The sequence below is a fragment of the Lipotes vexillifer genome, unplaced genomic scaffold (assembly GCF_000442215.2).
Source record: "Lipotes vexillifer unplaced genomic scaffold, Lipotes_vexillifer_v1.1 scaffold418, whole genome shotgun sequence".
Classification (NCBI taxonomy): domain Eukaryota; kingdom Metazoa; phylum Chordata; class Mammalia; order Artiodactyla; family Lipotidae; genus Lipotes; species Lipotes vexillifer.
The window spans coordinates 5,147,984-5,173,683 of NW_006798629.1; the positions used below are offsets into that span (position 1 = coordinate 5,147,984).

Consider the following 25,700-nt stretch of genomic DNA (forward strand, 5'->3'; position numbering starts at 1 on the left):
CAGCAGGAAGTAGCCAGAGCGGTCGTCACCCCTTTCCCACAGGATTGTGGAATTGGACACTGAAGTGGGGAATTGTAATAGGGAATAACAAATCTGACTCCATATTAGATCCGTTTCTTTTACTTTAATCTTTGTATTCTACTGCTTTTGCTACAAGTTAATCACTAAAGGGATGTTGCCTATCGCTTAAAGTATACATAATGGTCCATCTCAGGGAACACTGTCCCCATGAACGAATGTTAAACTAAAATACCTTTGTTCAGCTCACAGGAAACATCCTGACCCAGTCCACCTGTGAATGGCTGCAGGAAAGAAGAAAGTAACACATCCCCTCCTGGAGTCTGGCTGAAACCAGGAGATATTTGCACCAACTTATGACCTTACTAATACTACCAGCTATATTATTTGTATATTGCCTGTTTTACAGAATTGTTGTTTCTTGTATTACCAAATACAAGAGCCTCCGATAAAATAATGATGACTAGGCGACTTGAAACAGCTGACCAGATATAAAGTTCTATATAAGATCAATGATTGTAGTAGTGCAACTCTAGACATAGGAAGAAGCAACAAGAAGGAATTTTTTCCTAGACCATAACAGAGTAGTAAAACAGGTGGTCCACAGACTTCTGACTACTGTTAATAAGGCCTAGTCCAGTAATAGCACATTGAGTGGCCTATCAATGAAATCCTCGCCTGAACTACTAATGGGTATTCCTAACATTATGGCATGAAATGATCATGAAACGCTTCCCAAATCATGTTCGAATGTATGACCATGAGGGAGCACTGCCAACTAAAAATTGGCACTTGCCATCTGCCTCTACAAGGATTAAGTCACAAGCCACTCCAGTCACTGACCTTCAACACCCCCTGAAAGGAGGTCAGGGTGGAGATCCACTTAGTGCTCTGAGAAAAGCTGACAGAACAGACCTTCAGATAGTTAGATACTTTCAGGAAAAGATTTTATGACCCAAGTTCTCGCATCTCTTCATGTCTAGAAAAGCACTAAAATCATAAACAGTGACATCTGCTTTGGCCATTAAGGAGAAAAATGCATTTGAAAGTCAAAATGGAATAGCTGTGGTTCAGACATCCAAGGTAAAATTGGGTGGCCATTGTGGATGTGAGTTCGAACACACTCCTTTATTGCCAAGAACTTGAATTTTCTGAGCTGCGTCAGACTGACTCTCAAAGCAGTGTCTGCTGGTGACAGGACCCGGTGGGTTCCTCTGTCAAGTTTATGATTAACCTCCTTAACTGAAACTTTATTACTTTTCTTGTCCAACACCTGTTCTCCTCAGGATTGAGAAGTATCAAAGAAAAGGGGGGAATTGTAACCGAGCAGGACCCTATGTGGTCTTCCCAGGGCAGGCCCTTCCTCCATCTCCTCTGCTTTAGCTCCTCTCTGAAGTACCTAGAAAACAGTATCTGGTGCACATTTCCTGAGTTGTTTCACAGATTTGAAACCCCACGTCCCCCACCAAATGGAAGATGTTAACTACTTGATGACCATGAACAGGTAGCCCTCAGGCCTCCTGGAGCCTAAGGACTGACAATGTTGACCCCTGTGACACTGCCCTGTTACTTCACCATCAACCAATCAGAGAATTGTGCAGGAGCTGGTCACGTACCCTGTGACCCCCTTCCCTCACCTGGCCTTTAAATATGCTTTGCTGAATCCCTTTGGGGAGTTCAGGGTTTTGCGGGTATGAGCCACCCATCTCCCTGCAATAAACCTTTCTCTGCACCGAACTCCGATGTTTTGGTACTGTTTGGCCTCACTGTGCGTTGGGCACACAAACTTGCATTTGCTAGCACTAACACCTCTGCTCCCCCACAAGGTGACACTGACTCTGGGCTAAATGAAAAGTGGTTCCAGGCCAAGACCAAGATAGACTGTCACCCCCAGTGGGCCTCACACCCACTGCAGGCTGGGCCTTGCTCAGCAGCTTGATATGCAAGCTGTTTATCAAGTTATCTTCCCGTCACCCCACAAGTCTCCACGAGCTGCAGGTCCCCTCAGCACCACTCTGAGTTGACACATGCTGGTCTAGGGTTCCTCTGCCATCTCCCCCGAGCGCTTTCTGCAACCAAAAGCCAAGAATTGAACTTTTAAAACCTTAACACAATCTCATGGCCGGAAAACAAAAGCCAGGTTGACAGGAAGTTACAGCTTCTTCACTGTTATTTAACTGGAATATTAATAGTATGTGGTTACAAACAGAGTACTTTTTAGTAAATATTTTGTGGTTAGTCACTATTCTGGGTGATGCAAGACTCATATACAAACTGAATACACTTCAATTCAGTACTTCATGAGTGTTCAGGATCACAGGCCAAAGGCATAAACCTCCTTTAAGAGGGCCATGGAAACTAATATGTTCTAACTCTTACAGCCACCACTCAGATTCAAACAGAAGGACTCCAAGTGTGATTAGAGTCCAAAATTTGAAACCACAGAGCCTATGATATGTCAAATTAGGCATGTAGGAATGTACACCAGCAAAGCCTACTGGGAACAATAGTCACCATTTATTGAGTGACTGCTGTGTGCCAGACACTGAATTAAGCCCTTTACAAAGATTATTCTCACGACAGTCTCTCAATTCTGCAAGACGGGTGCGATTACCATCCCCATTGTGTAGATGAGGATACAATTTGGAGAGAACAATGGCCTCACCCAAGGCAGAGTCTACATGGCAAATTATACTTAAACACACACAACTTTCTGTGTGTGTTTTGTTTTCTTTCTGGATAAACTAAACCAGGGGCCCAAATTATAGGGAGTTGAGCCCCTGCATGTTACATGTGACACTTTAAAGCCAGCAGAATGGAACGGTGATGACATTTTAAGTGTACTCAGCACCTCACCACTGATGCAGAAAATGCACTCTTCCTGTGATTAAATACAGGAGCAGAAATCTAGATGTCCAGTTTTTGTTGAGTGACAAAAGAGTGGGCAACAGAATGAATGGGAATCTCTACTACTGGTTCTAAACCGCCACCTACCACACTCTGACAGTGCCCTGCGAGGGGTCCTGGGGGGTAGCTGATGAATTAACCAGAGTCAGGAAGCCCTCCCGCCATGGCTCATCAGGCCTTCATCCCACTGAGGTCTCAATAAACCTTCCACTCAAAAAAGATCCCCCAATCATCGTCACCTAAAGCTAGAGCAACAGGGATGGTGGCACGAGCTTTTCCACAGGAAAAGATATGTTTTAGATGTTTCACTATTTTTTCTGTTGTGTGCCCACCCCCCTCACGTTGCTTCACGTGTATGAAGGGAGTCAATGTGAACTGAAAACAAACTCACATCACTGTGGCAGGGAGGCTTCCCTCCCTCCCCTGACTCCCACCTCAGCACTTAGAGGTTCATGAGAGGGTCTGAGAGCGTAAGGAACAGCAAGGGGACCTGGGGACGCAGCTCCTAACCTCTGCCTTTCTCCTGAGAAACAACTTTACGTTTCGTTCAACACTGATGGAAGGTGGGGCCCCCCAGGCAGCCCTAGGGAGATGGTGTAGGGTCTGAGCTGAGCCTCAGTGGAAGGCAGGAGAGGATTCCAGCAGGTCTAGGAGCTGCAGAGGACACTGTTTTCCACTTGTGACTCCACAGCTCCTGCAGATGATGCCTTTGGGGCCTCACTGTAGGGGCCTGGCTTCTATGTCACAAAGCCCTCTGAGTTCTGACTGTGACCACCCTCCCTGTTACAGACCTGACCCAGGAAGGGAGAGGTGCCCGCCTGCACAGAAGTGGGGTGAGGGTCTCGGGAGCAGCCAGCAGGGTCTCCAGACAGCAGAGGTGAGCCCAGCCAAGCACAAAAGGAGGAGGTCAAGAGATTCCAGGTAGAGGACCAGGGCTGGAGAGGGGGTGGGAGCAAGGGGATGGGAGATGAGCAGGGTCAGGATGGGGAGCGGGAAGGCTTCTGAAGACACTAGTAAAAATGGAGCCCATGTAAGCACTTTCCTCGCACCATTAATCTTGCAAGCACACCTTTGCATAATGAAACATTAGCTGAGTAATCACACATTCCACATCAGTGGGATCCAAATGCCTGAGGTTTTACTGTGTTTTAAATGGGTCAGAAAGGACAGCCTGCCTAGTGACAAATGCTACTGTAGTTTGATTTTCTGAGCCACTCTGAGGAGTTTTCACACACTAAATAGAGAAATGGCTCTTAGTCAATTAGAGCTTTTTAGGAAAACAGGCAACATAATAGATCACCTATAATAGAAGAAGTAACTAAAGGATATTAGCATCAGTAAAGGAAAGGAGTGGGACACAGACTATAAAAGTAATTTTCAGAAACAAATGTTAGTCTTCAGGTCTTCCAGGTAAGTCTGCACCTCAGGTAAAAACAAAACAAGACTGTCTTACCACAAACCTCTCAGGACTTCCCTGGTAGCACACTGGTTAAGAGTCCACCTGCCAATGCAGGGGACACAGGTTTGAGCCCTGGTCTGGGAAATCCCACGTGCCGCGGAGCAACTAAGTCTGTGCACCACAACTACCGAACCCGCGCTCTAGACCCCACGAGCCACAACTATGAGCCCGTGTGCCACAACTACTGAAGCCCACGTGCCTTGAGCCCATGCTCCACAACAAGAGAAGCCTGCACTCGCCACAACTAGAGAAAGCCTGTGCGCAGCAATGGAGACCCAATGCAGCCAAAAATAAATAAATTAAAACAAACAAACAAAAACCTCTCACCAGGCTCATCAAGAAGAGAAGAGAGAGGACCCAAATAAACAAAATAAGATTTGAAAAAGGAGAAGAAACAACCAGTACCGCAGAAATACAAAAAACCATTAAGAGAATACTATGAAAATTATATGCCAGCAAATTCAACAACCCAGAAGAAATGGAAAAGTCTCTAGAAACACGCAGCCAACCAAAAGTGGATCAAGAAGAAATTGAAAACCTGAATAGACCAATCACTAGAACTGAAATAGAACCATTAATTTAAAAAACTCCCTACAAACAAAAGTCCAGGACCAGATGGCTTCACAGGCAAATTCTACGAAACATACAAAGAAGAACTTATTCCAATTCTCCTCAAACTCTTCCAAAAGACTGAAGAGGAAGGAATACTCCCAAAGACATTCTATGAAGCCACCATCACCCTGATACCAAAACCAGAGAAGGACACCACAAAAAAAGAAAATTACAGGCCAGTTCCTTTGAAAAATATAGATGCAAAAATTCTCAAAGTATTAGCAAACTGAATCCAACAACACATAAAAAAGATCATACACCATGACCAAGTTGGATTCATCCTAAGTTCACAAGGATGGTTCAACATACACAAATCAATCAATGTGATACACCACACCAACAAAAGAAAAGACAAAAACCACATGATCATCTCAATGATGCAAAAAAATTTTTTTGATAAAATTCAACATCCATTCATGACAGAAACTCTTACCAAAGTGGGTGTAGAGGGAATGCAGCTCAACATAATAAAAGCTATTTATGACAAACCCACATCCAGTATAATACTCAATGGTGAAAAGCTGAAAGCCTTCCCGCTAAAATCTGGAACAAGACAAGGATGCCCACCCTCACCACTTCTATTCAACATAGTACTGGAAGTCCTAGCCACAGCAATCAGACAAGAAACAGAAATAAAAGGTATCCAAATTGGAAGGGAAGAGATAAAATTGTCATTATATGCAGATGACATGATACTCTATACAGAAAACCCTAAAGACTCCACACAAAAACTACTAGAACTGATAAACAAATTCAGCAGAGTAGCAGGATACTACTAGGATAACATACATAAATCGGTTGCATTTCTTTACACTAACAATGAAATATCAGAAAGGGAATGTAAACAATCCCTTTCAAAAACACATCAAAAAAGGTATAAATAAAATACTTAGGAATAAACCTCACCAAGGAGTTGAAACACTTATATGCTGAGAACTATAAATCATTAATAAAGGAAACTAAAGATGATTCAAAGAAATGGAAAGATAGCCATGCTCTTAGATTAGAAGAATTAATATTGCTTAAATGGCCATACTATCCAAAGCAATCTACAGATTTAATGTGATCCCTATCAGAACTAGAACATATAAGCCTAAAATTTATATGAAACAATAAAAAACGCAGAATTGCCAAAGCAATCATGAGGACAAAGAAAAAGCAGAAGGAGTGACCCTCCCAGACTTCAGAAAATAATACAAAGCTACAGTAATCAAAAAAGCATGGTAATGGCACAAAAACAGACATTTGGATCAATGGAACAGAACACAAACCCCCAGAAATAAACCCCCACACATACGGTCAATTAATCTTGAACAAAGGAGGCAAGAATATACAATGGAGGACAGTCTTTTCAGCAAGTGGTGCTGGGAAAGTTGAACCACTGCATGTAAAGCAATTAAGTTAAAACACATCCTCACACCATACACAAAAATAAACTCAAAATGGCTTAAAGACTTGAATGTAAGATATGACACCATAAAACTCTTACGAAAGAACATTGGCAAAACATTCTCGGACATAAATCACACCAATGTTTTCTTAGGGCAGTCTCCCAAGGTAATAGAAATAAAAGCAAAAATAAACAAATGGGAACTAATCAAACTTACAAGCTTCTGTACAGAAAAGGAAACCATAAGCAAAATGAAAAGACAAGCTACAGACTGGGATAAGATATTTGCAAATGATGCAACTGACAAGGGCTTAATTTCCAAAATATACAAACAGCTCATACAACTCAACAACAAAAAAAACAAACAGGACTTCCCTGGTGGCGCAGTGTTTGAGAGTCCGCCTGCCGATGCAGGGGACACGGGTTCGTGCCCCGGTCCGGGAAGATCCCACATGCCGCGGAGCGGCTGTGCCTAGGAGCCATGGCCGCTGAGCCTGCGTGTCCGGAGCCTGTTGCTCCACAACGGGAGAGGCCACAACGGTGAGAGGCCCGCGTACCGCAAAAAAAAAAAAAAAAACAAGCAAACAAAAAAACAAACAACCCAACTAAAAAATGGGCAGAAAACCTAAATAGACATTTCTCCAGATGATATACAGAGGGCCAACAGGCACAAGAAAAGATGCTCAACATCGCTAATTACTATAGAAATGCAAATCAAAACTACAATGAGGTATCACCTCACACCAGGCAGAATGGCCATCTTTAAAATGTCTACAAATAACAAATGCTAGAGAGGGTGTAGAGAAAAGGGAACCCTCCTACACTGTTGGTGGGAAGGTAAGTTGGTGCAGCTACTGTGGAAAACAGTATGGAGTTTCCTCAAAAATTTAAAAATAGAACTGCCATATGATCCAGCAATCCTGCTCCTGGGCATATATCAGGACAAAACTATAATTCAAAAAGATACATACATCCCTAGGTTCACAGCAGCACTATTCACAATAACCAAGACATGAAAACAACCTAAATGTCCATCGACAGATGAATGGATAAAGAAGATGTAGTGCATATATAAAATGTACTATGCTATGCAGCCATAAAAAAGAATGAAATAATGTCATTTGCAGCTCATGCATGACTTAGAGATTATCATACTAAGTGAAGTAAGTCAGAAAGAGAAAGGCAAACACCATATGATATCATTTATATGTAGAATCTAAAATAGGACACAAATGAACTTATCTACAAAACAGAAACAGACTCACAGACATAGAGAACAGACTTGTGGTGGCTAAGGGGGAAGGAGGGTAGGGGAGGGATGGATTGGGAGTTTGGGATTAGCAGATGCCAACTATTATATACAGAGTGGGTAAACAACAAGGTCCTACTCTATAGCACAGAGAATTATATTCAATATCCTGTGATAAACCATATTGGAAAAGAATATAAAAAAGAATGTGTGTGTGTACATATATATGTATAACTGAATCACTTTGCTGTACAGTAGGAATTAACTCAACATTGTAATCAACTATTTTTCAATTACATACATAAAATTTTGAAAGATTAATGCCTTAACAGGTGCAAAAACTATCCAGTTTAATTATTTATTTTTGGCAGAAGTCTTATGTTCCTAAAGAGAACAAATCTCTAATTACTTTCAGGGTTTAATCTCTAGTTTTTCTCTGAGGGTGGAGTGACACAGTATAGGGAGCGCTTGCTTGGCAGCAGTTCTGGAACTCATCTAGGGTTGTAATAAGCTTCATTTAAGTCCATGATAGGACACAGGTGCTATAAAATCCAACATAATTTTGGCCTATATTAATAGTAAGATAGTTTTCAGACTTGGGCAAAATCAGACCACCAAGTCTCATTCAGGGAGGGTTATCCCGCCAGGCATTTGAAGTGTGGGGGTAATCCTGGTTGTCCCATCTTATGACACTGACAAGTACTGACAAGGCACTGACCAGCCAGAGCCTTCAGAAAATGAAGGGACCCAATGGGGAAGGGGCCAGAAGCCACCTCATCCTGAATCTCGGGGGTTTTAGAGAAGATACAACAGTGCCCAAGTATTCGCAGGGATGCTGAAGGAGAAGGAATAGGGTATGTCTGTGCTGCTTTGAGGGCATCAGTGTAATCAGTGGGTAGAAGTCACAGACATGTAAGATGCTATATACTGTACGACAGAACACAATTACATGATGGTGGAGGAGGCTGGCAATGTAGTGGGAGCACAAGAAGTGGGATCTTATGACTCTATCATCCTGTAAGGACAAGCCTCACAAAGTCTCCCACACCCATTTAAGGGAAACGGCTTCATTCACAGATTCTGCCACTGCAAATATGGCCACCACAATGCCTTCTGCCCCCATCCAGGCATGCTGCACTGTCCACTAAAAGGTGGCTCCACTTCCCCAAAGCAAAGAAGAAACCACAATGAGATGGTAGGAAGGGCACAATCACAATAAAATCATCTCACATACCTGCCAGGTGGGCGACCCACAAACTGGAAAATAATTATATCACAGAGGTTCTCTCACAGGAGTGAAATATCTGAGCCCCACGTGAGGCTCCCCAGCCTGGAGGTCTGGCATCAGGATGAGGATCTACCAGAGCATCTGGCTTTGAAGCCAGCAGGGTTTGATCGCAGGAGCTCCACAGGACTGGGAGAAACAGAGACTCCACTCTTGGAGGGTGCACACAAGGTCTCGTGTGCACCAGGACCCAGAGGAAAAAGCAGTGTTCTCATGGGAGCTTGGACCAGACCTACGTGCTGGTATTGGAGGATCTCCTGCTCAGGTCAGGGGGTGGCTGTGGCTCACTGCAGGGAAAAAGGTAACTGATGGTGGTACTTCTGGGGAGTACTCAATGCTGTGAGCCATTTTCTCACCAAGACCTGGCTCCACCCAACAGCCTGTAGGCTCCAGTGCTGGGACACCTCAGGCCAAACAACAGGGCGGGAACACAGCCCTACCCATCAGCAGACAGGCTGCCTAAAGTCTTTCCAAACCCACAGCTGCCCGCTAAACACACCCCTTGACACAGCCCTGCTCACCAGAGGGGCAATACCCAGCTCCACCCACCAGTGGGCAGGAACCAGCCCCTCCCACCAGGAAGCCTGCACAAGCCTCTTAGACCAGCTTCATCCACCAGTGGGCAGACAGCAGAAGCAAGAACTACAACCCTGCAGCCTGCAGAACGGAAACCGCAATCACAGAAAGTTAGATAAAATGAGACAGCAGAGGAATATGTCCCAGATGAAGGAACAAGATTAAAACCCCAGAAGAACAACTAAGTGAAGTGGAGATAGGCAACCTACCCAAAAAAGAGTTCAGAGTAATGATAGTAAAGATGATCCAAGATCTCGGAAAAAGAAAGGAGGTGAGGATCGAGAAGGTACAAGAAATGTTTAACAAAGAGCTAGAAGATCTAAAGAACAAACAGATGAACAATACAATAACTGAAATGAAAAATAGAAGGAATCAATAACAGAATAACTGAGGCAGAAGAATGGATAACTGAGCTGGAAGACAGAATGGTAATCACTGCTGTGGAACCAAATAAAGAGAAAACAATGAAAAGAAATGAGGATAGTCTAAGAGAACTTTATGACAACATTCACATTATGGGGACGCCAGAAGAAGAGAGAGAAAGAACCTGAGAAAATATCTGAAGAGATAACAGCTGAAAACTTCCTTAACATGGGAAAGGAAACAGACACCCAAGTCCAGGGAGTGCAGAGAGTCCCAGGCAGGATAAACTCAAGGAGGAACATGCCAAGACACATAGTAATCAAACTGACTAAAAGCAACAAGGGAATTCCCATAAGGTTATCAGCTGATTTTTCAGCAGAAACTCTGCAGGCCAGAAGGGAGTGGCACAACATATTTAAAGTGATGAACGGTAAGAACCTACAACCAAGAAAACTCTACCCAGCAAGGCTCTCATTCAGATTCAATGGAGAAATCAAAATCTTTACAGACAAGCAAAAGCTAAGAGAATTCAGCACCACCAGACCAGATTTGCAAAAAATGCTACAGGAACGTCTCTAGGTAGAAAAGAAAAGGCCACAACTAGAAACAAGAAAATTATTTATAGAAAAGCTCACCAGTAAAGGCAAACATACAGTAAAGGTAGGAAATCATCCACACACAAATATCAAAACCAGCAACTGTGAGAAGAGGAGAGTACAAATCCAGGATACTGGAAATGCATTTGAAATTAAAAGACCAGCAACTTAAAACAATCTTGTTTATATATAGACTGCTATATCAAAACCTCATGGGAACTGCAAACTGAAAATCTACAATAGATACACAAAAATGAAAAAGGAATCCGAACACAACACTAAAATTAGTCATCAAATCACAAGAGAAGAGAACAAAAGAGGACAGGCAGAAAAAAGACCTACAAAAACAAATCCAAAACAATTAACAAAATGATGATAAGAACATACATATCGATAATTACCTTAAATGTAAACGGATTAAATGCTCCAACCAAAAGACACAGACTTGCTGAATGGATACAAAAACAAGACCCATATATATGCTGTCTACAAGAGACCCACATCAGACCTAGGGACACATACAGACTGAAAGTGAGGTGATCAGAAAAGGAATTCCATGCAAATGGAAATCAAAAGAAAGCTGCAGTAGCAATATTCATATCAGACAAAAATAGACTTTAAAATAAAGACTGTTACAAGAAACAAAGGAGGACACTGCATAATGATGAAGGGATCAATCCAACAGGAATAGGGAAGAATTGTAAATATATATGCACCCAATGCAGAAGCACCTCAACATATAAGGCAAATGCTAACAGCCGTAAAAGGAAAAATTAACAGTAACACAATAGTAGTAGGGGACTTTAACAACCCACTTTCATCAGTGGACAGATCATCAGACAGAAAATCAATAAGGAAACACAGGTCTTAAATGACACATTAGACCAGATGGACTTAATTGCTATTTTTAGTGCATTATCCAAAAGTAACAGAGTATATATTCCTTTCAAGTACACATGGAACATTCTCCAGGATTGATCACATGCTGGGCCACAAAGCCAGCCTCAGTAAATTAAAAAAATTGAAATCACATCAAGCATATTTTCCAACCACAACACTACGAGATTAGAAATCAACTACAAGAAAATGCCTGTAAAAAACACAAACACGTAGAGGCTAAACAATATGCTATCAATAATAAACAACCAGTGGATCACTGAAGAAATCAGAGGAAATAAAAAAATACCGAGAGACAAACGAAAACGAAAGCATGATGTTCCAAAACCTTATGGGATGCAGCAAAATCAGTTCTAAGAGGGAACTTTATAGCCATACAATCTTACTTCAGGAAACATAATAATCTCAAATAAACAACCTAACTTTACAACTAATGCAACTAGAGAAAGAAGAACAAACAAAACCCAAAGTTAGCAGAAGGAAAGAAACCATAAAGATCAGAGCAGAAATGAATGAAATAGAGAGGAAGAAATCAATAGATAAGGTCAATGAAACTAAAAGCTGATTCTTTGAAAAGATAAACAAAACTGACAAACCTTTAGCCAGATTCATGAAGAAAAAAAGCAGGAGGACTCAAATCAATAAAATTAGGAGTGAAAAAGAAGTTACAACTGACACCACAGAAATACAAAGGATCATAAGAGACTACTACACACAACTATATGACAACCACGAAGAAATGGACAAATGCTTATTATTAGCAAGGTACAATCTTCCAAGACTGAACCAGGAAGAAATAGCAAATATGAGCAGACCAATCATAAGTACTGAAATTGAAACTGTGATTTAAAAAACTCCCAACAAACAAAAGTCCAGGACCAGATGGCTTCACAGGTGAATTCTATCAAACATTTAGAGAAGAGTTAACACCTATCCTTTCAAACTATTCCAAAAAATTGCAGAGGAAGGAACACTCCCAAGCTCATTCTATAGGCCACCATCACACTGATTCCAAAACCAGACAAAGATACTACAAAAAAAGTAAATTACAGGCCAGCATCACTGAAGAACATGGACACAAAAATCCTCAACAAAATACTAGCAAACCGAATCCAACAATACACTAAAAGAATCATACACCATGATCAAGTGGGATTTATCCCAAGATGCAAGGATTCTTCAATATCCACAAATCAATCAGTGTGATACACCACATTAACAAATTGAAGAATAAAATCCATACGATCATCTCAATAGATGCAGAAAAAGCTTTTGACAAAATTCAATACCCATTTATGATAAAAACTCTCCAGAAAGTGGGCACAGAGAGAACCTACCTCAACATGATTAAGGCCATATATGACAAACCTACAGCTAACATCATACTTAATGGTGAAAACCTGGATGCATTTCCTCTAAGATCAGGAACAAGACAAGGATGTCCACTCTCACCACTTTTATTCAACATAGTTTTGGAAGTTCTAGCCACAGCAAGCAGAGAAGAAAAAGAAATAAAAGGAATCCAAAGTGGAAAAGAAGTTAAACTGTCACTATTTGCAGATGACATGATACTGTACATAAAAAATCCTAAAGATGCTACCAGAAAACTACTAGAGGTCATCAATGAATTCGGTAAAGTTGCAGGATACAAAATTAATACACAGAAAACTATTGCATTTCTATACACTAACAACAAAAGATCACAAGAGAAATTAAGGAAACAGTCCCATTTACTGTCACATCAAAAAGAATAAAATACCTAGGGATAAACCTATCTAAGGAGGCAAAAGACCTGTACTCTGAAAACTATAAGACACTGAGGAAAGAAATCGAAGATGACACAACCAGATGGAAAGATATACCATGTTCTTGGATTGGAAGAATCAATATCGCCAAAATGACTATACTACCCAAGGCAATCTACAGATTCAATGCAATCCCTGTCAAATTACCAATGGCATTTTTCACAGAACTAGAACAAAAAAATTTTTTTTAATTTGTATGGAGACACAAAAGATCCCGAATAGCCAAAGCACTCTTGAGAAAGAAAAGCGGAGCTGGCGGTATCAGGCTCCCTGACGTCAGACTATACTGCAAAGCTACAGTGATCAAAACAGTATGGTACTGGCACAACAACAGAAATACAGATCAATGGAACAGGACAGAAAGTCCACAGATAAATCCATGCACTTATGGTCACCTAATCTATGATGAAGGAGGCAAGAATATACAGTGGAGAAAAGATAGTCTCTTCAATACGTGGTGCTGAGAAAACTGGACAGCTACATGTGAAAGAATAAAGTTAGAATATTCTTTAACACTATACACAAAAATAAACTCAAAATGGGTTAAAGACCTAAATGTAAGACCAGATACTGTAAAACCCTTAGAGAAAAACATAGGCACAACACTCTTGGACATAAACTGCAGCAATATCTTTTTTGATCTGTCTTCTAGAGTAATGGAAATAAAAAGAAAAATAAACAAATGAGAACTGATTAAACTCAAAAGGTTTCGCACAGCAAAGAAAATGAAAAAAAAAAAAAAAAAGACAACTACGGAATGGGAGAAAATATTTGCAAACAATGCAACTGACAAGGGCTTAATTTCCAAAATTTACAAGCAGCTCATGCAGCTCAATATCAAAAAACAAACAAACAAAAAAGTAACCCAATCAAAAAATGGGCAGAAGACCTAAATAGACATTTCTCCAAAGAAGACATAGAGGTGGCCAAGAGGCACATGAAAAGATGCTCAACATTTTTAATCTTTAGAGAAATGCAAATCAGAACTACAGTGAGGTATCACCTCACACCAGTCAGAATGGCCATCATCAAAAAGTCTACAAACAGGGAACTTCCCTGGTGGCACACTGGTTAAGACTCCACCTTCCAATGTAGGGGACATGGGTTCGAGCCCTGCTCCGGGAAGATCCCACATGCCGCGGAGCAACTAAGCCCGTGTGCCACAACTACTGAGCCCACGTGCCAAAGCTACTGAAGCCCATGCACCTAGAGCCCGTGCTCTGCAACAAGAGAAGCCACCGCAATGAGAAGCCCACGCACCACAACGAAGAGGAGCCCCTGCTCGCCGCAACTAGAGAAAGCCCACGCGCAGCAACGAAGACGCAACGCAGCCAAAAATAAGTAAATAAAATAAATAAATTTATTTTAAAAAAAAGTCTACAAACAATAAATGTTGGAGAGGATGTGGAGAAAAGGGAACCCTCCTACAGGGCTGGAGAAAAGGGAACCCTCCTACAGGGCTGGTGGGAATATAAATTGGTACAGCCACTCTGGAGAAGAGTATGGAGGTTCCTTAAGAAACTAAAAACAGAGCTACCATATGATTAAGCAATCCCACTCCTGGGCATATATCTGGAGAAAATCATGGTTCAAGAGGATACATGTACCCCAATGTTCAGGATTTTTATGAACTGCCAGTATGAATTCTGTGAGTTTTAGAAGTTTATTCAACTATGTTATATCCTTTTCTTTGCGGGGCGGCTGCTTGTGTTTGTGTATTTGTGCGTGTGTGTGTTTGCCAGTTTTACTCTTTTTGCTCATTTCATCAGGAATATGGGAAGGAAGTTCTGCAATGAATTTTTTTAAATTTTTTATTTTATATTGGAGTACAGTTGATTTACAATGCTGTGTTAGTTTCACGTGTACAGCAAAGTGATTCAGTTATACATATACATATATCTATTCTTTTTCAAATTCTTTTCCCATTTAGGTTCTGAAAATTCTAACTGCCCACCAACCTGGAGAGATATAAACTGAGTGTCTTTCTCCTTTTACTTCTGTTTGATGGAGAAGAAGAGATGATGGGACGGGGGTGGGAAGAAAGAGGTGAGATAGAAAAGTCAGGAATGGGGCTGACACACAACTAGAAGTCTGGACACAATATATAAAGCAACGATTTTCAGATAGTGTAAGACAGGGAGCCCTGGGAGAAGGGGTATGGACAAAGGTCCAGCTCATTGCCTGGAGAGCTTCCCAAACAGAGCCCAGCAGCCCCTCTTTGGAGCTCAGGGAGGCAAAGCGGCTGCAAGGGTAGTGGTGGAGAGGGAGGGAGGGCTACAACAGCTATTGTAAATATACAATAGGATATTGTATGATGAACACAAAAGGAGGGAGAGGATATCATGAGCACAAAGAAGAGAAGCAGGAAATTCAAAATAAAAAACCCACTGGACAGGATTAACAGCAGATTAGACGCTGTAGAACATACAGCAGTATTGTTTGAAGACTAGAAGACTTGAAGACTAGCATTGCTTGCAGCACTAGAAACTATTAAAAAAAAAAAACAGCAAAAAGGCCTAAACAAATGAACAGTGCATCTGTGACTTATAGGATAGTATCAAGCAGTACGTATGTACAAATGGGGTTACAGAATGAGAGGGGAGAAAGGGTAAAACAGAAAAAAATTTAAAGAAACTATGGATGAAAAATTTCCAAGTTTGATGAAAACTGTAAATCCATATATAGAAAAACCTCAAAGAACTCTAGGCAGAAGAAACATAAAGAAAGCCACACTGAGGCCCATCACGATCTTTTTAAAAAAATTTTAAAAAAAGACCCCAACAAAAAAGATGCTCAAACTCTATACACTTATTAGACTTGCTAAACTGATAATAACAAACATTGACAAGGGTGTGGGGTAACTGGAACTCTCATAACACTGCTGGGGGCAATTCACAATGGAACAGTTCATAAAGCAGTTTGTAAAGCAGTTGGCAATTTCTTATAAAGTCTGACATACACTTACCATATGAGCAATTCCACTCATGGGTATTTACCCAAGAAAAATAAAAACATATGTTCACACAAAGACTTGAATGTGAATGTTCATTACAGCTGTATTCTTAATAGGTAAAAACTGGAAGCAACCCAAACGTCCATCAATTAGTGAACATACAAAGTGTGGTACACCCATAGGATAGAATACTATTCATCAATTAAAAGGAATAGCTTACTGAAACATACATCAACTTGGATGAATCTCAAAAGCATTATCCTAAATGCAAGAAGCCAGGCACAAAGTTTATTACTACATGATTCCATTTATGTGACATTCTGGAATGGGTGAAACTAGAGATGGCAATCAGACCAGCGATCAGCAAGGTGGGGGAGTTTACTACAAAGGGGCACAAGGGAACTTCTAGGGATGATGCTCTATCATCACTGTGGTAGGTTGCATGATTATATACATTTGTCAAAATTCATTGAACTGCGCAGTTAAAATTGGTGAATTTTATTTTATGTAAATTATACCTCAATAATGCTCATCAGAAAAGAGAGAATGGTGCTATCTAATGAGCATGAGGTCTTGAGGGCTGGCTTCTGAATTAAAGAAGCAATCAGAAGCCTGCAGGAATGAATTACACCCTCTCTCCAGTTATGCAGCAGAAACCCTAGAACAGGACATTTACAAACTCTGAGAAAGCTGGGTCCAAGTATCCAAACAAAGGCTGTCTATGACCCTATCTGAGATTTCTCTCGTCTCCACCATTCCCTCAGGCTACAGAAAAGCATGGGCGATTTCTTGGACTGGTGGTGAGAGCGAGCCAGTTTAAATATTGAGCTTAGAGCAAGCAACATGGGAACTACAGTCTGGAACCAACTGGTGATGTTTAAACCTGGATAATGGAAAAATAACAATATGCCTAACTCCCCACCCAGAAATATTAAAAAGTGCTAACTCATCTTTCTTAGCAGAAGGGCAACCAACAAAGCTTATAACTGAAATGTATAGCTTTCAAAAACCCAACAAAATGACTCCAATTAACATTTTTCATAATCTCTTTTCTTAACCTCAGAGGGATTTTATAGGAAAGAAAAACCTTTAGGGTAAAAATTGTTCATCAATTCATTTAGTTTCTTTATGGTTTGCTTTTTTCCTGTTAAGTGAAGTGCAACTTAGTACTTAAAAAAATTAAATAGAGAAATTATAGTAGGATTCTACCTATTGATATACCTTATTTCATAATAACTGAGACACTAGTACTTATGAGACATACATACCACTATTTTATACACCACTAAGGAAGAAAATCACTCCAATTTAACTAGGCTACAATGCAAAGATGCCATGCATTGTAAGATACACACCAATATCAAAGATGTGAAAAACGGGAAAAAAGTATGACTCAGGATCAAAAACATGTATCTCCATCCATCCATCCATATGCATATAAAAAGGTTCCTGGAATAAGGTCACTTACATTTAATAATAATAATTTCTCAGAGGGAGGATCTGGGGTCATTTTAAAACTTATCTTTTATACATTAAAAAAGTTCTTTATAATGAAGACATATTTACAAAAACAAATGAATGATTTTTATTCAAAGAAAAAAATGACTGGAAGTAAATATGCCAAGATGTTAACAGCGGGTCATTCTGGATGTGGAATCAGAGATGACATTTCTCCTTCGTTCATTTCTGTATTTTATAGCAACTCTTAAAGTTGAAAAAATTAAACAAAGCCAGCAATGACTCACGAAAACTGGGCTGGACATCCTTGGACGAAAGGAGTTTGTGGCCGGGCGCCTGCTCTGGGGGTGACCCATCACCCCGGCTCTCACATTGCAAGTCCTTCATCCCGCGATGATTGGCCACCCTACCTCCCTTGTTGTTCACATGAGTGGGGTGAATCAGAAGGAAAGACACTTCTGATCTGACTCTAGAGTGGTGGCACTCAACTTTTTAGGGTGCCTGCGAATCCCCTGAGGAACGTGTCACACAACCAGATTCCTGCGTCCACCCCTGAGGTGCTGACCCAGGAGGTCTGTGGTGGGGCTTAGGAGACTGTGTTTTAAGCACCCAGGTAATTCTTACACCTGGCCTCACAGCTCCGGGGCTCCCTCAGCACATCTGGAGGGAAAGTCTGGAACCTTCCCCAAGCCTCTGTGCCCCCGTGAGGGTACCCGCTGCCAACTACATACCATGCAGGGCCCTGGAGGGCTGGACTCCTCCAAGCTCTGCGCAAAGAACAGGTGGTGAGGGGACTCAAGGGACCCACCCCTCCTGCCAGGAAAAGGCTGGGAGCTCAACTCAGACCCAAACTCATGTCTAAAACTCCACAGGCACTGATTCTTCAAAAGGAAGTTTAAACCCGTGAAATATGCAGCAATGAAGAAAGCCCTCCTATTGTACAGAAAAGACACATAGACCTCTCCAGCTCTTCCCCACTCAGTGCTTGGGCTCTACCATACTCAGACATCAGCTGCAGCAAATACCACCCTGAGAACTTTAAAAAGATCTGTTACCCTGTTCTATACGTTTGTTTCCGTATGTACATAAGTCTGAGGCGCTAATTCTATCTCCTGGACATCATTCAAAAGAAAATAGTTTCCTCAGTGTAGCTGTTTGGTTCAATTTCATGTTTCTAAAACCTGAGCCATTACTTTATGTCAGCTGTTTTTCATGAATATGTGCGCCAGCCTCCCATTTTCAGGGGTTCTTAGCCCAGTACTTCTCAAACTGTAATGTGCATAAGAATCCCCCGGGATCTTGTAAAAAGGCAGATTCTGACTCAGCAGGCCTGGGGCAGGGCCTGGGAGTCTGCATTGGGAACAAGCTCCCAGGTGACGCCCAGGCTGCTGGTTCCTGGACCAGAATGGAGTAGCAAGGATAGCTGCCAGATGAAAAGTTTGGTCCCTAAGGCTGTTTTGCCTATAATAAAATAAAAGCCAAATGAGCATTTGTTCCTGTCACGGGGCTATAAACTACGATGCAATTTTGCCCTGAGGTTTGCAGGAAATTTGTAGTGTTCACCCCATCTCTGGTTGGGAGTGAGTCGGCAAGTTGTAAAGCCAAATTCCTCTTCATTGGAAATTTTTCTATCTGCTGTTTACTGAACTGCAAGTGATCAGAGTTAAATACTAAGCAGAAGATCCAGAGATTCAAAAAAGCACATGTGTAGGAAGGGAGGTATTTGAAGAAGTTTGGAAAATGACTTATTATAAAAATGAGTGAGGGTTTAAGATGAGAAAGTGCAAGCTGGCTTGCTTTGAAAGGGTGACTTTTCATTAAATTACATCAGAAAACTGTTGTCAGCTGCAGGATGGATCTTTTTTTTTTTTTTTGGGGGGGGTCTCAATTGTAGTTTATTATCATCTACATGTATGTATTTCCCCCATTTTTTTTTTTTACATGAGTACATATTACTTTGAAAATTAGGGATGCAGGATGGATCTTTTAACTTGAAGGGGAACAGAGAAATTAGAAGAGGCAGCTGTGAAAATGTCTTTTGAATTCAACTGAGAAGAAAGTTTGGAGGGTGAACCGGAGAGTAATTTTACACTGAGCTGTCCAAGGCCCACAATGAAATAATGTTTCTGTGTTATTATTATTCAAGGTCCCAAACACTGAGATAAAGAAAAGATCAGAGAGACAAAATGCAAAAAAAAGTTCCAAGGCACATATATAACATTAGTTTTAAAATCATGTCATATTATATATACCATAGAGAAAAAGACTGGGAGAACGTACAGCAAAAGACCCTGGACGGTGGGACTACGTTTACCTTCGGTTATGCTATTTTGACATTTTCTATAACGAAAATATATTCCTTTTATAATAAAACTAATAAAAGTTAATTTTTTTAATGGCCATGCTGAGATAGGAAGATGGAAGGAAAGGAGGGAAGGAGGGAGGGAGGGAGAGAGAGAGGGACAGAGAGAAAGGAAAAGAAAGAAAGAAGGAAGCAGATAAACAGATATAGATGGTTTCTCCCTTGAAGGGAAATTTTTTTCAAACAGCAATTCCTTTACATATTTCTTTTGATTATTCCCCCCCACACACAATTCTTTCCTACTTTTTCCCTGGGATCATATTGACACTAAGGCTGTGATTATACTTTAAAGCATTGATTGAAATCTGAAGAAGTGGAATCTTCAAATTCCCAGTCATTCCTCTGTAATCAATGCTTTTCTAGTTCACATGTAGCAACTGGCATTTGTGAACCTTACGATGCTTTAAGGACGAAATGCAGATCCTTTCCCTTCTTGGCAGAATCCACAAGGTGCCAACCGCTCGAGTCCCCTGTTCTCCCTCGGAGCTGCGCTGCCCAGCTACTGTGCCCGCAGCAGACTCTCCAGAAAGCAGAGTTCTCGTTCGATTTTTGTGACCATGCCATAGCTTCAAGTGGCTGGTAATGTACAGTGCAGGAAATGGTATCCTAACAGGAAGAAACATGCTGAACAAGGATGCAAAATCACCAGCGTCAGAAACAACTCAGAAAATACCTTTAAGATGGTAATATTCCAGGTAAAGCTCTCCACAGCTTTTTGCAGTTTGCGTTCCTTCAGACCTTCCTTGGTGCCTATGCTGTGCAAGTGTTCATGGAATTCCATGGCTGAAAGAAACAGAAAGACAAAGGATATTACTTCCCCACGCAAACTGTGGTTATGAGCCGGCAATATTTCTTTTTCTAGGTACAGCTGAAACGATTCCAATCTCCACAGAGATTTCATAAGGTGCCTATTTAAGAATGTAACAATGGGGGAAGCACAGCAAATTCACGGCATCCATGAGGCAGGAGGCGTCTTAGAGGTGTGTGCTCGTGGACTGGAAGGGCTGCAGGGCACAGGTGATCGTCCTCATTCTTACGTTAGAGATGAGATGTCTGAGGCTCAGCCAGGTTCAGAGACACTGAGGCTGTGGAGGGAGCAGCAGAACAGCTGGACCAGAATCCAGGTCTTTGGAATCTCAGAGGCAGATTTCAGCTCTGCCAAGGACACGATGTTGGCAATTAGGGATGAAAAGAGTGCAAAGCAATGTATTTCCGGTCCCAGTAAAAGTCAATCTGAGGTCAGACCCCAAGCCTACTGCAGATGGGGAGAAAGCCCAAGAACTCTAACTCTGAATAATTTACATAATCAATGCATATTCCCCATCGTCATTCAAAATAGCCTGAAGGCAGGAGTGGCGTGACAGTCCTTTTCCTGGTTTAATATCATTAAAACTCATGGAAAGTTTTCACATTCATCTGCAGTCACTTATCCCATCTCTGGCCAATGGGAACCCCGCAGGTGGGTTCCTAGGTTCTTCTGAAATCACTAATTAGTCTTTGATATGTCCCTTGCTTTCCAGCACAAGATGTTCTAGACTTACCAAGTACATTTCTCATCACAGACGTGGAACCAGGCATTTCTCCAGGGACCTCTGGACTCTTACAGTGGGGAATGGTGTTTAAAGACCACAATCTGGGGGCTAGGAGTGCGCATTGTTACTGAGTTTCCACTGTTTTCTAGGCCTTTATATTGAACAGATCTCAGGTACATGGAGTATTTTTTTTAAGGGAAGAATAAGATCTTACTCATACTTCTAACTCAAATTTAATACAGGAATTTTACATAATTTAAAAAAATCTTATGCTTATTTCTTTTCTCTTAGGTAGACAATCTTAATTCTTAACCACACAAACATAACCAATGGTAAGACCACTAAATACAATTTAAACTCTGCATTTTTTTTGTCCTTAGAGTATCTCATTGAGAATGTACAGAAAAAGTATTGTGTTCTAAGGTCTGTCAGAATAACTATTTTCTTTATGTGGATATGTCACTTAACAAAGTATAATTCCCTTCATTTGTTTCCTTCCCCCCCCCCCCCATTGTGTATGTGGCGGTGGGAAGTGATTTTGCTTTTTTGGATATAATTTGTTTTATGATTCCAAAGTCAAACTACATATCAGGGTGCATTCAGGTAAATCTTACTTTCTTCCTGGTCTCCTCTACTCTGACCCCTCCCTCCTCCTACGCATTTTTCTTTGTTTTTTGTGGGTTTTTTTTCATTTTTCTTAGTTTTAAATTTATCTTTTATTGTCTTGTTTCTCCTTGAAAATCTAAGCAAATGTGTTCACATATCCACAATCCTCCCTTTCTTGCACAGGAGCAGCATACCGTGCACACTGCACAGGAGCAGCATACCGTGCACACTGCACAGGAGCAGCATACCGTGCACACTGCACAGGAGCAGCATACCGTGCACACTGCACAGGAGCAGCATACCGTGCACACTGCACAGGAGCAGCATACCGTGCACACTGCACAGGAGCAGCATACCGTGCACACTGCACAGGAGCAGCATACCGTGCACACTGCTCTGTACCGTGGTCCTCCTCAGGTAACGACGTAGTGGAGATCACCCCCTGCCAGTGTACCAAGCTCTTCACTCTTTTTCTAACACCTACACAGGCTCCCACATTGTGTGGATGAGCCAGCATTTATTTAACCAGTCCTCACTGACGGACATTGTCTCCAGTCTTTTGCTATTACAAATAATGTTGGAGCAGCTGTAATTTTTACAAGGCATTTCCGGCGTTCTTTCGTACTTTTTTACTGTTCAGTTGGGCATCCCGATTTCTAACTCCCTTTCTATGCAACATCGTTTCAGAGCAGCTCTTTACATCGTGCCTGACAGTAACTGCACTCCTTAGTGTCTTTAAACAGTGAAGGAGAGTTGACACAAAGGATAAATACAGTAAGCTGCTGATCTAGTCTTCCTTCTCTATTTTTCCCCCTCCTAATAGGAACTATGGCCCTAATTCCTGTCATGCTAATAAGGCTTAAGAACCTCCCTGGTTTCAAAAAAGAACAGTAATTAGTAAAATTCATTACATTGCCTAGGAAACTACTACACTGACCACTCTCCTTTAATTCAGCCTCTCTTTTGCCGACACCCCAACCTGGTCACTGAAGCCCCTCCAGCGCACTGCTGTGTGGCCTGGCTCACATAGGGGGGCTGCATCCCCCATATCTAGTTCTGACTTGCCTGGATGTGCTTGGCTTAACAGATGGGAAAAATAGACAGACAAGAAATAATAACCACGAGTAGGTGGCGATGATGTTCTAAAACCCAGGATTTCTGCTAGAGTACACACACACACACACACACACACACACACACACACACACACACACACACACAATTTTTCCCTGATCAGGTCTGAGAGACTCCCTGGCGTGTGCCGTGGTGACTCAGACCCGCTTCCTAGAACATGGCCAGGTGAGGCCCCGATGGTAGGACCCCGATGGGTCTTAAGTTTTAATACTTCAGCACGATCTGGATTTCAGGACATCAATCGTTAACATTCATAATGTTTCTATTTTGGATAGTCAGGAAGCATTATGGTCTTATAAGCATCACTGAGGGTCCGTAGATGGACGTCTAGACTGGAACACGGGAAAGAGAAGAGGCACAGGAGAAGAGGTGAAGCAGTAACTCTGTGTAACAAGAAGGTATAGAGTTGTACGGCCTCCGAGGGCCGTGGGAAGGGAAATGGTTGTGGCATTACCGTGGGACCACACCATACAGCTGCCAGACCAGAAGCGGGCTCTTTGAGACGCTTTCTTATTACAAATCTCAATACTGGCACAAAGACGTGACACAATAGTATTGGCGGATTTTTCAACCACCCAGATGTATGCTTGGGAGCCTCTCGCCACTGGAGGCAGTCGGCTTAACTCGCCTTGCTGACCATCTGACCACTAAGGTGATGAGACAGTGACCGGAACTGCCCCGCGGGGCTTCACTCCAACCAACAGCTAAGAACCCGCAGGTAACACAAGCACGGAACAGCCGAAGGCGGGAATTCCGAGCTCAAACAAGCATCCGTCCTAGATTTTAAGAAAGCAGCTCTCAGAAAGTTCAGAAGAACGCAGGGCCAGAGGCTGCCTTGAGAAGGACTGAGGACTCAGGGAAGAAACACAGTCAAGATGATAAAAAATGATACCGATTAGGATGAAATGGAGAAACTCTTTTTTTTTTTCTGGTCACACCACGCAGCTTGCAGGATCTTAGTTCCCTGACCAGGGATGGAACCCACAACCTTGGCAGTGAAAGTGCGGAGTTCTAACCACTGGACGGCCAGGGAAGTCCCATGATGAAATGTGGAAACATTTAAGGAAACAAGTATAGCTGTCTAAAAACCTCATATTCTACATGTCTATGAAAAAGTGAGACAATTCCCCCTTATCCTCCCCCTCTTAAAATATCTATAGCCCAATAAAAGTCCACAGGCAAGTGAAAAGTGTATTATTAATGAAGCTCTTTAAAAATGGGCACAAAGTGGGGCTTCCCTGGTGGCGCGGCGGTTGGGAGTCCGCCTGCCGATGCAGGGGACGCGGGTTCGTGCCCTGGTTTGGGAGGATCCCACATGCCGCGGAGCGGCTGGGCCCGTGGGCCGTGGCCACTGGGCCCGCGCATCCGGGGCCTGTGCTCCTCAACGGGAGAGGCCACAACAGTGCGGGGCCCACGTACCGCAAAAAAAAAAAAAGGGCACAAAAAGGTGATTAGTTGAAAAATGGAAAAGTTACGTTAAAAATATAAAACCCCACATTTAAAAAAGTGGTCATCAGTCCCATTATCATTTATTTCATTGTCTGGTTTGCTACATAACACACCTGTTTCTTTAAAAAGATTTTCATATTATTAACTTATAGACTAATCTTTGCAAACATTCCGCCAATCCACTTATAGGTAGCATATGTAGATTTTATTTTTTAAGGAAGTAAAAGGATTCTCACCTTGATCTATACAGCATGATTGTACTTTTCACTGCTCCCCTGTGATATGCAAAGTCCAGGCCAAAGAGACATGATCAAGGGAAACAAAAGACAACTTGCCAGGCACTTTACACCTACTATATAGGAAACTTGGAAAGAGGCCACAGAACTTTCCAGAGGAAATGGTAAAGAAAAACTTGAATATTGGTTTGTCTGAGCCCAGTGGCCTAAGGTTTCCCAACTATAATGCATTATTTCTAAACAAGAATCCCAGCCCTTAATATGAGCTCTTGGTTCCATGTCCTGGCTATTGTAAATAAAGCTGCAATGAATATTTTGGTACATGACTCTTTTCGAATTAAGGTTTTCTCAGGGTATATGCCCAGTAGTGGGATTGCTGGGTCGTATGGAAGTTCTATCTTTAGTTTTTTAAGGAACCTCCATACTATTCTCCATAGTGGCTGTATCAATTTACATTCCCACCAACAGTGCAAGGGTGTTCCCTTTCCTCCACACCTTCTGCAGCATTTATTGTTTCTAGATTTTTTGATGATGGCCATTCTGACCGGTGTGAGATGATACCTCATTGTAGTTTTGATTTGCATTTCTCTAATGATTAATGATGTTGAGCATTCTTTCATGTGTTTGATGAATGGATAAAGAAGATGTGGCACATATATACAATGGAATATTACTCAGCCATAAAAAGAAATGAAATTGAGTTATTTGTAGTGAGGTGGATGGACCTAGAGTCTGTCATACAGAGTGAAGTAAGTCAGAAAGAGAAAAACAAATACCGTATGCTAACACATATATATGGAATCTAAGAAAAAA

The 25,700-nt window shown here is 41.7% G+C and overlaps 1 protein-coding gene across 1 annotated transcript in view; it reads right to left on the minus strand.

The window, feature by feature from the left end:
• Positions 1-25,700, minus strand: part of PLCL2 (phospholipase C like 2) — a 198,318-nt gene that overhangs the window by 9,003 nt on the left and 163,615 nt on the right. Inside the window, exon 6 of the mRNA XM_007470619.1 lies at positions 20,604-20,713. Within this exon, the coding sequence (XP_007470681.1) occupies positions 20,604-20,713 (110 nt within the window). The remainder of the gene's footprint in view (positions 1-20,603; positions 20,714-25,700) is intronic.